The sequence below is a fragment of the Suricata suricatta genome, chromosome 6 (assembly GCF_006229205.1).
Source record: "Suricata suricatta isolate VVHF042 chromosome 6, meerkat_22Aug2017_6uvM2_HiC, whole genome shotgun sequence".
NCBI lineage: Eukaryota > Metazoa > Chordata > Mammalia > Carnivora > Herpestidae > Suricata > Suricata suricatta.
In genome coordinates, this window is record NC_043705.1 from 20,060,243 (window position 1) to 20,073,230 (window position 12,988).

At 40.4% G+C, this 12,988-nt stretch overlaps 1 protein-coding gene across 6 annotated transcripts in view; it reads left to right on the forward strand.

Moving 5' to 3' along the window:
* The window catches only part of CCDC192 (coiled-coil domain containing 192), a 198,459-nt gene extending 188,373 nt beyond the window's left edge, over positions 1 to 10,086 (forward strand). For 5 of the 6 annotated variants that reach the window (XM_029941834.1, XM_029941833.1, XM_029941832.1 and 2 more), the window contains one exon: positions 9,766 to 10,086. In XM_029941834.1, coding sequence (XP_029797694.1) covers positions 9,766 to 9,962 — 197 coding nt within the window. In that variant the 3' untranslated portion in view covers positions 9,963 to 10,086. The remainder of the gene's footprint in view (positions 1 to 9,765) is intronic. The other variant, XM_029941839.1, reaches the window with a different exon arrangement.
* The last annotated feature ends 2,902 nt before the right edge of the window (positions 10,087 to 12,988 follow it).

Genomic DNA, 12,988 nt, shown 5'->3' on the forward strand with positions numbered 1-12,988 from the left:
TCTTTGAGATGTCCTCACTTGCTTTCCCACATGAACAAATTTCTTCCACCTCCCAAGCTAGTACCTTCATATATCCCTCTATAACTTTTCTTGGGCATTATCAGTTTACTCTAGCAAGTTCCAGGAAGAAAATACTGGATTCAGGTCTACATAAGGCGATTTCCTTTGCCTCCTCTGGGAGGTGGCAAATGTTAAACTCTAATGGAAGCTGATGAGTCGCTTTACTCGCCTCTAAGGCATGATCTCTCAGGTAGAGAGATCTCTTAAGAGAGAATCTTTTCTTTTCCTGACCAATTTGTAAGGAAACGCATCCAACTGTCCACTGAGAAACAGAAACAAAAGCAAAAACAAACAAACCTCCAAACACTCATCATTTTCTCTGGATTCTGGACATGATTCAGTCAAGTGAGAACTGGCAAGATGTTGCTGAATTTAAGCTAATTGTGGGGGGAGGGCGGGGAGGACCATGGGTACAGTCAATCAGCTGGTAGCATTCACAGGCAGAGCCATGTCAGGTAACAAGGGAGAGGACGAGTGTAAAAGATGTGCTCTCTCTTCTGCTACGTATACTGCAGTCTTGTCAAGAAGAGGCATGCCTAAGAGATTTTTGACTTACCTTTCAGGATTTAGCCAAAAATTCAGTTCACCATGCCTATTATAGGTCAGCAGAAATTGAAATGCTAAAACCTGGCGAATCACCAGAATCACCGAGGGCACTCCGTAAAGCTACAGATTCCCAGACACCCTCCTGGATTTGCTCAGGCAGAATTTTAGCAGTGAGTCCTTGGATTCTCTTTAGTGATGCAACTCCCCAGGTGCCAGCATGGAGAACCATTTTCATAGCTCACAGAATCTAAGTCACAAGTCTGGAAGAGATCCATTCTAACTTTTCCATTTTTCTATTTAACAAAAACTTCAGTTCATAGATGTTAAGTGCAATGTTGTCTAATCATAAAAGTTTATTATCTGGGGGGAAATGAAGTAGGGAAAAGCTTTGTGTGAAGAAACTACGCACCTGGGGAGGAAATCTAGGTCTCATCCAAATGATGTGTCAGTGGAAAACTTTGGACTAGCCATTGCTACAAAGATTTTGTATCACATATATACTTAACTTTCATTCATTTATTCACTTAACAAATGACCTAACACATGTGTCAGGCACTTCTTTAGGTACACAAATTACAGTAGTAAACAAAGCAAAGAGTTCTGCCCTCATCAAGCTCTTGTTCTAGTGAGGTAGGGAAACATTACCAAGAAGATAAAAATAAGACATTCAGATATAGCATGTCAGAAAAAAACAAAGCAGGGAATAGCAATTTAACTTGTCCAGCAGTGGGGGCTGGGTTGAAATTAGGCCTTACTGGGTGAAGGTGACTTTGGAGAGGAGGGACTTAAAGGAACTGAGAAAGCTAGTCATGTATGCATCAAAGGTACAATTATCCAGGCAAAGGAAAGAGCAAATGTAAAGGGCCTGGGGTAGAAACATCGTTCCTGGTCTGTTAGGAATGATGAAACGAAGAATAGATGTGTCAGTAAGGCAAAAGAGGACCAGATCACATAGTGTATAAGCAGGTGGGTTTTTAGTCTACATGAGATGAAAACTCATTGGAGCCTTTTAGACAAAAGACTATTAAGACCCAACTTATATTTCAATCAGACCTCTCTAAGCGGAGAGGAAACAAAATTGAAAGGGCAAGTAGCAGAAGCAGTCTGCATAAAGCTATTGCAATACTTAAACTGTAGTCATGTGCTGGGTAAGAGAGAATTAACCATTTCAATAAACACTAAGACAGGCAGGGGTGCCTGGGGGGCTCAGTTGGTTAAGCATCCAACTCTTGATTTCAGCTCAGGTCATGCATGATCTCACATGTGAAAAAAAAAATCGAAGAGAGAAAATTTCAAGTAGTAAAACTAATCTGATATATTTTTTATTTTAGAGAGAGAAAAAAAGCATGCAAGCAGGGGAGAGGGGTGGGGGCAGAAAGGTAGAATCCCAAGCAGACTCCACACTGATGCAGGGCGCCATCCCAGGACCCTGGGATCATGACCGAAATCACAAGTTGGATGCTTAACCAACTGAGCCAATGAGGCATTTTTAAGTGTAAAAATTTGTGTTATAAGAAAGCAAAAAGAAAATGGGGGGGAATGGGGATCTTTAATTTCAGAGATTTATCATTCTCAGATGGTAACTGAACATGTACAGAAGGAGAGAAAACTATGAGGGTTATTGCTGAAGTATTATTATTCAAGTAATGACAGAGATATATTAGACAAGGATGAGCCAATTTTCAAGTCCAAGTATGGCAATAGATGAAACTGGAGTCCTGTGTGGTTACTGAGAAATATACACAGCTTCCAAAACCACATGAAGGTGAGTCAGAGTGATGGGCATTTGTACAGAGGAGGAAGCTGACATAGTCTTTTAGGCCAAACAGTAATCCTGGGTGGCTCTGATGAAATAAGGTATATAATCACCTCACCAGGAAGAGTCTTTCTTATTGAGTAAATACTTGGCAGCCTTGGTCATTAGCTTGAAAAGCAGAGAGAAAAGTAAACGTTCACAAGGTAGTACTCAGCAGAGATGTTTATTTAGGCTGAATCCTGAATGTCCTTTTAGACCTAACTTGAAGCTGCCTTTCCTCCACCAACGGTGGAACTGTGATTACAGGAGTCAACAACATATCTGACTCATTCTCTATGTGCAGGGTCCCAGCGACTAACTACAGGTGAATTAATGTTGAAAATGACCGTGGTTTCTGGGCCAGGGAGAGGTAGGCTTCCCACTGTTCATAGCATGTAAATCAGAACCTAGATCAAGGGCGCCTAGGTGGTTCAGTCAGTTGAGTGTCCGACTCTTGATTTTGGCTTAGGTCATGATCTCATGGTGGTGAGATCAAGCCCTACATCAGATTCTGTGCTAACCGCACAGAGCCTGCTTGGAATTCTCTCTCACTCTCTTTCTCTCTCTGAAAATAGACAAATAAATAAAAGAAAAAGAAAAAAAAATAGGTCAGTGGTTCTTAGCATTTCTCTGTTCACTGAATGTGTTTGGGTGGCAGCATGTGTGAAAGGATTGAAAGGTGAACTTCCCTTTTTAGATAAAAGTATTTAGAAAATCTAAAAACAGCCTCCCAGACATTCACTGGGTCACCCTTCAGCAATGTATCACTGTCAACACGAAACTATTAACTTCCCAGACTCAGGAAGCAATGTTTCCACGTGATGTAGGTCTTTCAACCTAGCATTACACCACATGTCCTTTCTCTGATTAGCAACGAGCTATATCCTGCCCTCCTCCAGTCTGTCCATCACAGCTTTCTACCCACCAAATATTTCTCTAACGACATGTAGCTGCACTGAAGGTAAAATGCAAATTTTACTCATTATTACACTTGGCAGCTGACCTACAAAGAGCTTGAAGGACCCTAATGACTGAGAGCCATCACTTAGAAAAGCATCAGTTACAGATACTGCAGATATAATTCCTATACAGGTGAGATCAGATGGACCCAAAATACACATTCTAAGCGAAGTCTTAAGTCTCAAAGCTGCTGAAACTATAAATACCTCTGCTGTTATCTGTTTAGTTATTAGTATTCTTAAAAAAATTTTTTTAATGTTTCTTTTTGAGAGGAAGGGAGACACAGAGTGCGAGTGGGGGAGGGGCAGAGAGAGAGAGGGAGAATCCCAAGCAGGCTCAGGGCGGTCAGCACAGACCTTGACTCGAACCCATGAATGGTGAGACCATGACCTGAGCCAAAGTCAAATGTTTAACTGACTGAGCCACCTAGGCACTCCTAGTTACTAGTATTTTTGACATAATTTGTCATGTGACACTTTGCTAAGAGCATGAAACATTTGAAGGTATTAAGAATGAGAAGTTGGAAATGGCCAAAAGCACATGTCACATTTTCTTCTGGGTCTTTTATCTTTCCAAGACTACATAGAAAAGTGAACATATATATGTGGAATTTAAGAAACAAAACTGACCAACACAGGGGAAGGAATGAAAAAGATGAAAATGAGGGAGGCAAACTACCACAGACTCTTAAGTGCGGAGAATAAACAGAGTTGCTGGAGAGAAGGTGGGTGGGGGGTGGGCATTAAGGAGGGTGCTTGTTGGAATGAATGCTGGGTGTTATACCTAAATGATGAATCAATAAATTCTACTCCTGAAACCATTTCTACACTCTATCTTAACTAGTTTGGATTTAAATAAAAAGAAAGGTGAGTATAGTCTGCCCCAGTTCTGGGCAGAAGAATGCTCCTGTTGTCTGTCTTCTTTCTAAACCTTTTTAAGCACACACAACTGTCACCACTTCTTCTCTGTCCTCTTTGACATGACCCTAAGCCATCATCCTCATTCACACCTATTTTAAGTCAAAGCAGAAAAAGGGGGGGGGGGGATCATGAAAAATGGCATGTGCTTGTAAAAACCTCTCCAAGTATAGGAATTCTGATTTCATACCCTGACTGTGGCTAATCAGGTTTGCTCCCTCCCTCTGGCAGAAAAATTTCTTTTCTCTGTGTCTCATGGAGCCCCTAGGTATGGGGTTAAACCTGCGAGTATCAGGTCAGATGACAGAATCCTCCATGCTTTAGGTAGACCCAACCTTGGCAAGACTATCTGATCTGCTAGTGAAAATCTAGGGAAGACCACCAGTGTTAGAGATGTGGGGATGTGTATAGATGCCAGGAGCTTCCAGATAAGGGTGCCTGGACTCAACGACAGTAGTGCGAGTCAGATCTTGCAAAGGCTAGTGGTAGACTCTGGACAAACCACTGGGGTGGCCTTGGGCTGTTTCCACTAAAATTGGATGTGAGACTGTAATGTCCAGAATTCGGGAGTCCCCCAGAAATGAACCACCAGAGTCCAGAGTCAAAGCCAAAAAGCAAGGGTCATTTATTGCAGGTTCCAACCCGGGCCTCTGCTCACTCCAAGCTGGTGGAACGGAGAGAGCCAGAGAGCCCCGAACAAAGGTGGGGTAGGACTTTTATGAGTTTGGGAAGGGGGAGTTACAGAAAATTGTGACATAGGTACAGTGATCCTATTATTATTATACAATATTATTGACAGCCGGTTTATCCAATTACAACATTTAGAGTGTTAACCAATCACAGAGTAGGCCCAGGACCCAGGACCCTCACGTAGGGTGTAACTAGCCTTAGACAATAACTGATCTAGGCCTGCCCTTAAGAATGTTAAGGGTATTACAAGGGTGGTCTCTCTTGCCTCGGGCAATGTGTAACCGCCTAATAGTTCTGGAGAGACTGACCTTTAGACCTAGTTTAGAGGGGAAACTTAAAACCTGTCATGGCGTCTACCAGGTTCAGACTCGCGTTCTTATAGGACTCCTAGTGTCCCCCACTTTACCGAAGAGGTTTAAAACACTTCTGTGATTTGTAATGTGTTTAGAAATATAACAGAAATATTTGTATTACACGTGTGAAGAAGTCATTAAATGGTAAAATACTAAATGCTAAAATACAGTTGTATGAGAAATTTCCTTCTTGGTATATATACTTATCTCTTGCCCCAGTTTTATTAAGATACAACTGACATAGAACATTGTGTAGGTTTAAAAATGTACTATGTGTTCATTGGATACATGTGTATTTTGAAAAATGACTCCCACCATGGTGTTAGCTAAGGGCACCAACCCATCACATAATTATCATTTCCGTTTTGTAGAGTGAAGATTTGAGATGTGTGCTCCCAGCAACTTTCAAGGATGCCATAGAGTATTATCAGTTATAATCATTACATGACACATTAGATACTCAGAAGTTTATAACTAGAAATGTGTGCACTGTAACTAACACTTCTCCATTTCCTCCACGCCCATCCCCCACCCAGATAATAACCCCCACTCCACTCTTTTTCCTATGAGTTCAGCTTTTATGTGTATTATGCTTGGTAAAATATGTCCGATAGAGAAAAGACAAATACTGCATGATATCACTTATATGTGAAATCAAAAGAGCCAGTATATCTATGTACTTTGGCTTATCTCCTTATCAGCATTTTCATTTAATATATGAAAATAGTACAGTAGGAATCTAAGCCCTCAGGCTCTCTCCCCTTTTTCAGTGGTCTTTGCCTTGTGCTCTAGTATGAATTAGTATCCCCAAGAAAATTTGAAGCCCAAACCTCAATGTAATAGCATTTGGAGATGGTGCCTTTGGTAGTAAATAGGTTTCAGTGAGGTCATAAGGTGGGGTCATGAGATTAGTGCCTTAAAAAGAAAACATCAGAGCGCTTGTGGTCTCTCTCAGCACCACATGAGAACAGTGGGAAGGAGGCTCTCTGTAAAGCAGGCAGAGTTCTCACCAGAACCCAGCTGTGCTGGCACCCTGGTCTCAGACCATCAGCCTCCAGAACTGTGAGAAAAGAAATCTCTGTCATTTAAGCCACCAAGTCAATGGTATGGTATTGTGTTATGGCAGTCTAGGCTGACCAAGATACCCTGCTTCTCTTTCCCTCATTCTCTTTCTACCTTCTGTCTACACTATTTCCTCCTGGGAGAGCAGCAACAGAGGATGTAGACCAAGTAACAGTGATTGCCTATGTAATGCCATACTACTTTGTTTTTACCCTTTACCACTGGAATCATATAAACAAATTATTCCACCTATATTGCGTTATTAAAAAACAAAACAACAAAACAAGCACTTTTGACCAATTTGCCTTCTGTAATGGCACTAAACTCCTTTTTTTTTTAAGTAGTTTATTGTCAGATTAGTTTCCATTAACTCCTTTTTATATTGTGCACATTGGTAGAAAATAACTTCACCTGAAAAGAGGAAAAACTAATGTAAGAAATGATTGAAGAAGAAGTCAAAGAGATGGAGGACAGGCACACACACCAGGGAGGGAAGCTCCTAGGGCCTTCTCCATCACGGAGCCTCACCAATGCTCAGTCTTCCCTACACAGCCCACCATTCCTTTCCTTCCTGTCTTCTTATTGCCTCTTGCTGCCACTTCCTGTCTTTACTCTTCTATAGGAACTCACTTCAACCCCTAAGAACCCTTTCTCCCAGCCCAGATTTCCATGCATGCCTTCAGGGGTAGCAAAGAAATGAGCTGTGCACTAACGGTTGAGAGCCAACAATCCTCAGTCCCAAATAACAACTGTCCATGTTAACTAGAACCATGTACGAGGAACCCATCTACCTGGGTTTCAGAAAGTGCTCATCCAAAAGGAAACTAATCAATAGAAATATGAGCCACAAATGCATTCCACATTTGATATTTTAAATTCCTAGTAGTCATATTTTTTAAGTAGTTTATTGTCAAATTAGTTTCCAACATAGTCATATTTTTTAAAAAGTAAAATAAATGAATGAATATTGTTTTAAAATATATTTTATTAGGGCACCTGGGTAGCTCAGTCAGTAAGCATCTGACTCTTGATTATTGCTGGGCTCATGATCCCAGCGTCATGGGATTGACCCCCATGTCAAGCTCCCAATGCTTAAGAGTCTTTCTTTCTCTCTGCCTCTCTCTGCTGCTTGTGCTCTTTCTCTGAAAAATAAAATTTATTTAACACAATATATACCCCAAATATTATTGTTTTAATATATAATGTATTTTTACAATGTAATGGGATATTTCACATTTCTTTCAAACTAAGTCTTCAAAATCAAAGGTGTATTTTACTTTATTAAAAAAATTTTTGTTTAATGCTTATTTTACTTCTGAGAAACAGAGCTTGAGAAGGAGAGGAGCAGAGAGAGAGGAAGACACAGAATCTGAAGCAGGATCCAGGCTCCAAACTGTTAGCACTGAACCTGACATGGGGCTTGAATGACTGACATCCAACTGGGGAGATCACGACCTGAGGCGAAGTCAGAAGCTTAACCAAGTGAACCACCCAGGCGCCCCTCAAATGTGTATGCTATACTCCCAGTACATGACATTTCATATAGCCACATTTAATTGCTTAATGCCACATGCAGCTAGTGACTACCATATTGGACAGCATAGCTCTGGCCAGTTGAAAGGAAAGGTGAGGCCCTGGTGTACCAGAAGACAACGAAGGCCTCCTGCCGATGGACTACCTCCCCTGGGCCTAAAGGCACAAGCCTATTGCAGAGGCAACAAACTAAATGCTCCTTTGAGACATGGAGATGTTTTCCATTACTTTTAAAGAAAGGTACATCAACTACCATCTCTGCCAATATTATGTTAAAATTTCAAATATTCAGAACAAAAACATCTCCATGGACTCTTGAAATATTGTATATTGCTAATAACTATTTCTAAGAGCAGAGAACATCTTGATCTTTCCTCATCACTTTTTTGAGGCCAAAAGCATCCTGCCCACTGTGTAACTCAGGGCTCAAGCTTTCATCTCATGATCGCTTGGGAAAATTAGAAAACAACAACTGCAAACTAGTCTTATTTGTTGAGAAAGGGGCGATTCCCCGCCCACATGGAATATCACAACAAGCTGCCTTGACTTTAGCAGGTACACAGGTACCATGGGGTCGGTTTTCACTGAGGACTGAGTAAATGCTGGACCTTTAATTATAGTGATTGGGGCGCCTGGGTGGCTCAGTCAGTTAAGCATCCGGCTTCGGCTCAGGTCATGATCTGACGGTTCATGGGTTCGAGCCCCACGTCGGGCTCTGTGCTGACAGCTAGCTCAGAACCTGGAGCCGGCTTCAGATTCTGTGTCTCCCTCTCTCTGACCCTCCCCTGTTCGCACTCTCTCTGTCTCTCAAAAATAAATAAAAACCATAAAAAAATTATAGTGATTAACCATCAATACCATTAATTCACACACTGTTAGTTTGAGTATTCCTACTGTGATATCCAAGTCATTGACATTCCTTTTTATAGCTGATGTCTTCCCTCTATATAACTCAGAGAAATGATTGTAATGGTGGAAATTTCAGGATGCGGATGGTAAGGAGGGTAGTCTTGCTAAAGTCTAATAAGGATGAGGTTTTCTTTCAGCAGGTAAATTTTGTGATGGTCTACACCCATTTATTTTTTTCAAGGATTCCCTATCAGCCACTAAAATTTTATCTCTTTGTTGAAGCCTCTCTCTCACTTTATTCAGGCTTTGATCCTTATCTGAAGGGTCAGAAATTATAAAGCATAAGTTTTTATTTCCCAGGGATATTTGTGATTTTATGGAAGAAATCCTATAAAACCTTCAGATCTAGAGAGAGAAAGACAGAGAGAGAGAGAGAGAGAGAGAGAATCTCTATGGAAGATATTATGCTGAAAGTTTTCCTAGATCCCCTCAAATTACACGTCTACCAACTCTAAAGCTGACTTGGTTCAAGTAAGTAGTCTTTTCTCATCATTTTCTGCAGAAGGGGCAATGACAACTTTTTTCTCAATCTGAGTTAAAACTAAATTTAAAGTATATTTCTATTTGTTTGTCACTGTTGCGAAAGATTCTTAGGCAAAAGGATACCATGAAACTTGGGATAGCTGTTGTTTATAAATTCGATTTTCAAGGACGGTTCATTCCCATGGTTAATTAAAAGTTAAATGCGTACAAAAAAGAGTTGGCAAAGACTGATTCTCCTCCCTCTCTAGAGGCTTCCAAGTTCTTTTTTCATGAGCACCCAGAATCTTTTTCCCTCACCGGATCCAGATTCCATTCTCGGTATATCTGACCAGATGACGCAACATCTGTGTTCCCTTTTAAGAACGTGAGAAATAAAGCTTTTCCATCTTCCCTCTCTTTGAGTTCTGGGAAATCCAATTAAAACTGCTCAGATTTTCTTTTTTCTTGTTTGCTTTAGAAGACAGCCCTCAAGAAGAGTCCTGTGGCGGTCTCCCGCCTGTGGAAGAAGGTGATCAAAAAGTTAACCTGATTATGGAGTTGTCAAAGCAGGTTTCCCTTCAGAATGAAAAGATCACCCAGCTGGAAGAAATTTTAGAAAAAAAGGAAAAGAAAATTCAGCAACTGGAAGCTGAGCAGGGATCCCATCCTTTCTAAGAAGCTGAGGACTCCAGAATGTTTACAAGAAGCCCCAATTTTCCTTAATATTAGTGTCACCCCTGTGATCTCTAATGAGGATATGTAAGGATTCCCAATAAGAAAATAATAAATGTTTATTGTTTAGTCCAAAACCCAGGTAGTCTCATCATTGGTAAACTCAACTTCAAGATGATGGATTTGAATGTATCCTATAATGTGCCGGTTGGAAAACAAGGGAAGTCTTCAGAACCAATGCTCGAATGTTTTCCTCTCAGACCTCAGTCAAGTAACCCACACAGTTGTGGAATACTGTTTTTGGACATCCCAGATAACCATGGGTAAGAGAAAAACACACAACTAGACAGATGGTCAAAAAACATAGTGTCATTTTCTTACCAGAGGTTTATCAACACTACAAGGTGCCACCAATCCTGTATATGTAAGCAGCTCATCTGTGAACAGAAAGCTGCCAGGGAAGGCAAGCTTCCAAGTAGGAAAGTGAGGAATGTTAGGGTACTGAAGCGTGGAATCATTGCTATCAGAGTAAACAGCCACGAGGTCCGTTTTTTCATGTCCTCTAGAACATATTTCTTTATGGCATGTAATTTATTGACATTTAGCAAGGGTAGAAATGATATAAAAATCAAAGCAGTAAAAATAAATAAAGAATGGATGAACCAGTACTGTGGTCCTTTGGGAAAAGTGTCCTGGGACAACATCTCCTTGGGAAAACAGACAACAGTGATTTTTCCCGTTGGATCAAAACTGAAACCAAAGCAAAATATAGTCTTCTGTTATTATTGTATCAAGGAGGTGTGGACAGCACAAAATCATATGAGGAAAAATAGAGGATGGGCAAAGGAAAGCTACCCTATAATTAATGGGCTATAAGAAATCGTATCATATTCCTCTTTCACACATCCCCCTGAAATAAACTGTCCCACCCAAAGGGAGCAGTTAGGCACTAACTTTGGGGAAGACTTTGGTACTTAATTCTTACTGTTTTGGTACTATATGACTCAGACAAATAGCTCTCCAGTGAAAAAGACTGCATTACTACTTCTTGATTTAATTCAACCAGCTCAACAAATACTCCCTGAAGCTCTTCTATCTACAAGAGATGACAGAAGATGTTAGAAACATCACAGCAAATATGAGAATCACTACCTTTATCATTGAAGAGGTCATAGACACACAAGAGTATCCTTAAATATAAGGGAGTTATGAAATGAAAGAGAGAATGTGGGGAACACAGAGTAAACTTGACTAGCAGTGCGTTAGTAAAGGTTCTCAAATTTACTGAACATGAGTAATCACTAAGAATTGATATTCCCAGTCTTTGGTAATCCCAGAAGGAGAATTGCTCCTTGCAAACCAGTGGGAGGAGACTTCTATCAAATGCAACCAGTGCATAATATGATTATGGATCTTGATTATCAACAAAACAAAGATTCTAAGCCTGACTTTAAAAAGAAGAAGTAGGAAGTAATTGAGTTTTGGGCTCATAATAGCTTTATGATATTAACTCTAGAGGTTCACTGCAAAAAAAACCCCAGATTCTACCAGTAGGTTCTGTTTCATAAAAAGCTAGAATCTTCCTGTATTTGTATATAATCTCAGAGTTTCACAAGCAAGGTCAGCAAGTATGTACATGCACATCCCATGATCAGAAATGAAGCCAACGTATAACTCCCTGACCGTGAATACACACCTACCCCAGAAAGTGATTCCAGGTACTTTTCCCTGGTTCCAAAAGAATCTTTTCCAGGAAGTATGTTTCAGCCCTTACAGAATCCACTTCAGAAATCCCTTTTCTCTGCTCCCTTCTCCTTCTTATCTCTTCCAACCCCAGGATCTCTTTGATCTATCTGTTTGGCCCTGACTAGGTCTCTTTGTTCCAGCCTTGAGGTTTTGCCCATTGTTTTTTACAACATGGCTGACAGTTGGCATGTCCTCACTGTTTATTTCTGTGAGAAAGCTTAAAACCTTTTGGTTTCTAAAGAGTGGACTACCTCCAAGATAAACCACTATCTCTACAATTTTGATCTGTTATGATAATCAAGTTTCCATCTCTTTATTTTACCAAAGATTGTCTTAATCCCAAGGGATATCAGGGGTGGGGTGGGAGTGTGAGATAGACAGAAAATACTGGAGAGAAAAGAAAATCCCATCAATACCCCAGATAGACTTCTAGGTCAATTTCCCCTGGCTAACGCCCTGGCTAGCCCTCAGTATGAAAGCACCGATAGTGGAGATAACAGGTGGAGCTTGTTAATAATTGATTGAGCTCGTTCCCTCTAAATATTCAAGACCAGCCAATGAAGAAGCATCAAGGCTCCCATTCCCAGGCAAAACTTTCCTTGCTAGAAGCCAATCTGGGTTACCTAGACTCAGGTTCAGGCAGTCTCCAAATGAGAAGTGGGGAGAAAACTCCACCCAAAGGTGAAAAGACTGATCTCTACTAGTGACATCTTAGTAACAAGAATTCTTTAAATATCCAGATTTTACCAGATGGTGTGGGGGTAGTTGGGGGTGGGGGTATAGTCAGAAGAGGTATTGCTGGCCTCTAAGGCCACGTGAGGCTACGTGGAAAACTAATGTTCCTAGGTGGATATTTACACCACTGTATGTCCTCAGAGTTTATTTCCATTTTCTGCCATTCCTCCAAATAAATAAATAGTTAAGTTTTAATTGTGCCCAACACCTGGTTCAGATGAACTAAATAGCAGATTACATTCCTACACTGGAGTAATGTCTATTTGCTTACAACCAAGTTAGATTACTGAAATAGCCTAAAATCCTTAAAACACCTGGTGTAAATATTATGAGGCAAGCAGTATGCTGAGACCTTTTTTCTGAATGGAAATCATCAGGTAAAATAGCTGGTTGAAAAAGTAGTTTTCTGGATTTCTGGAAATCCAGATTATTAACTCATTAAACAAGTGAGCTTTTCTCTAATATTCTAAAAACATTCACGGAAATGTATGCATAGTTTTAACTCTTTTTTTTTTTTTTACCAGTCATTAACTTTTCTCAGAAAGAAA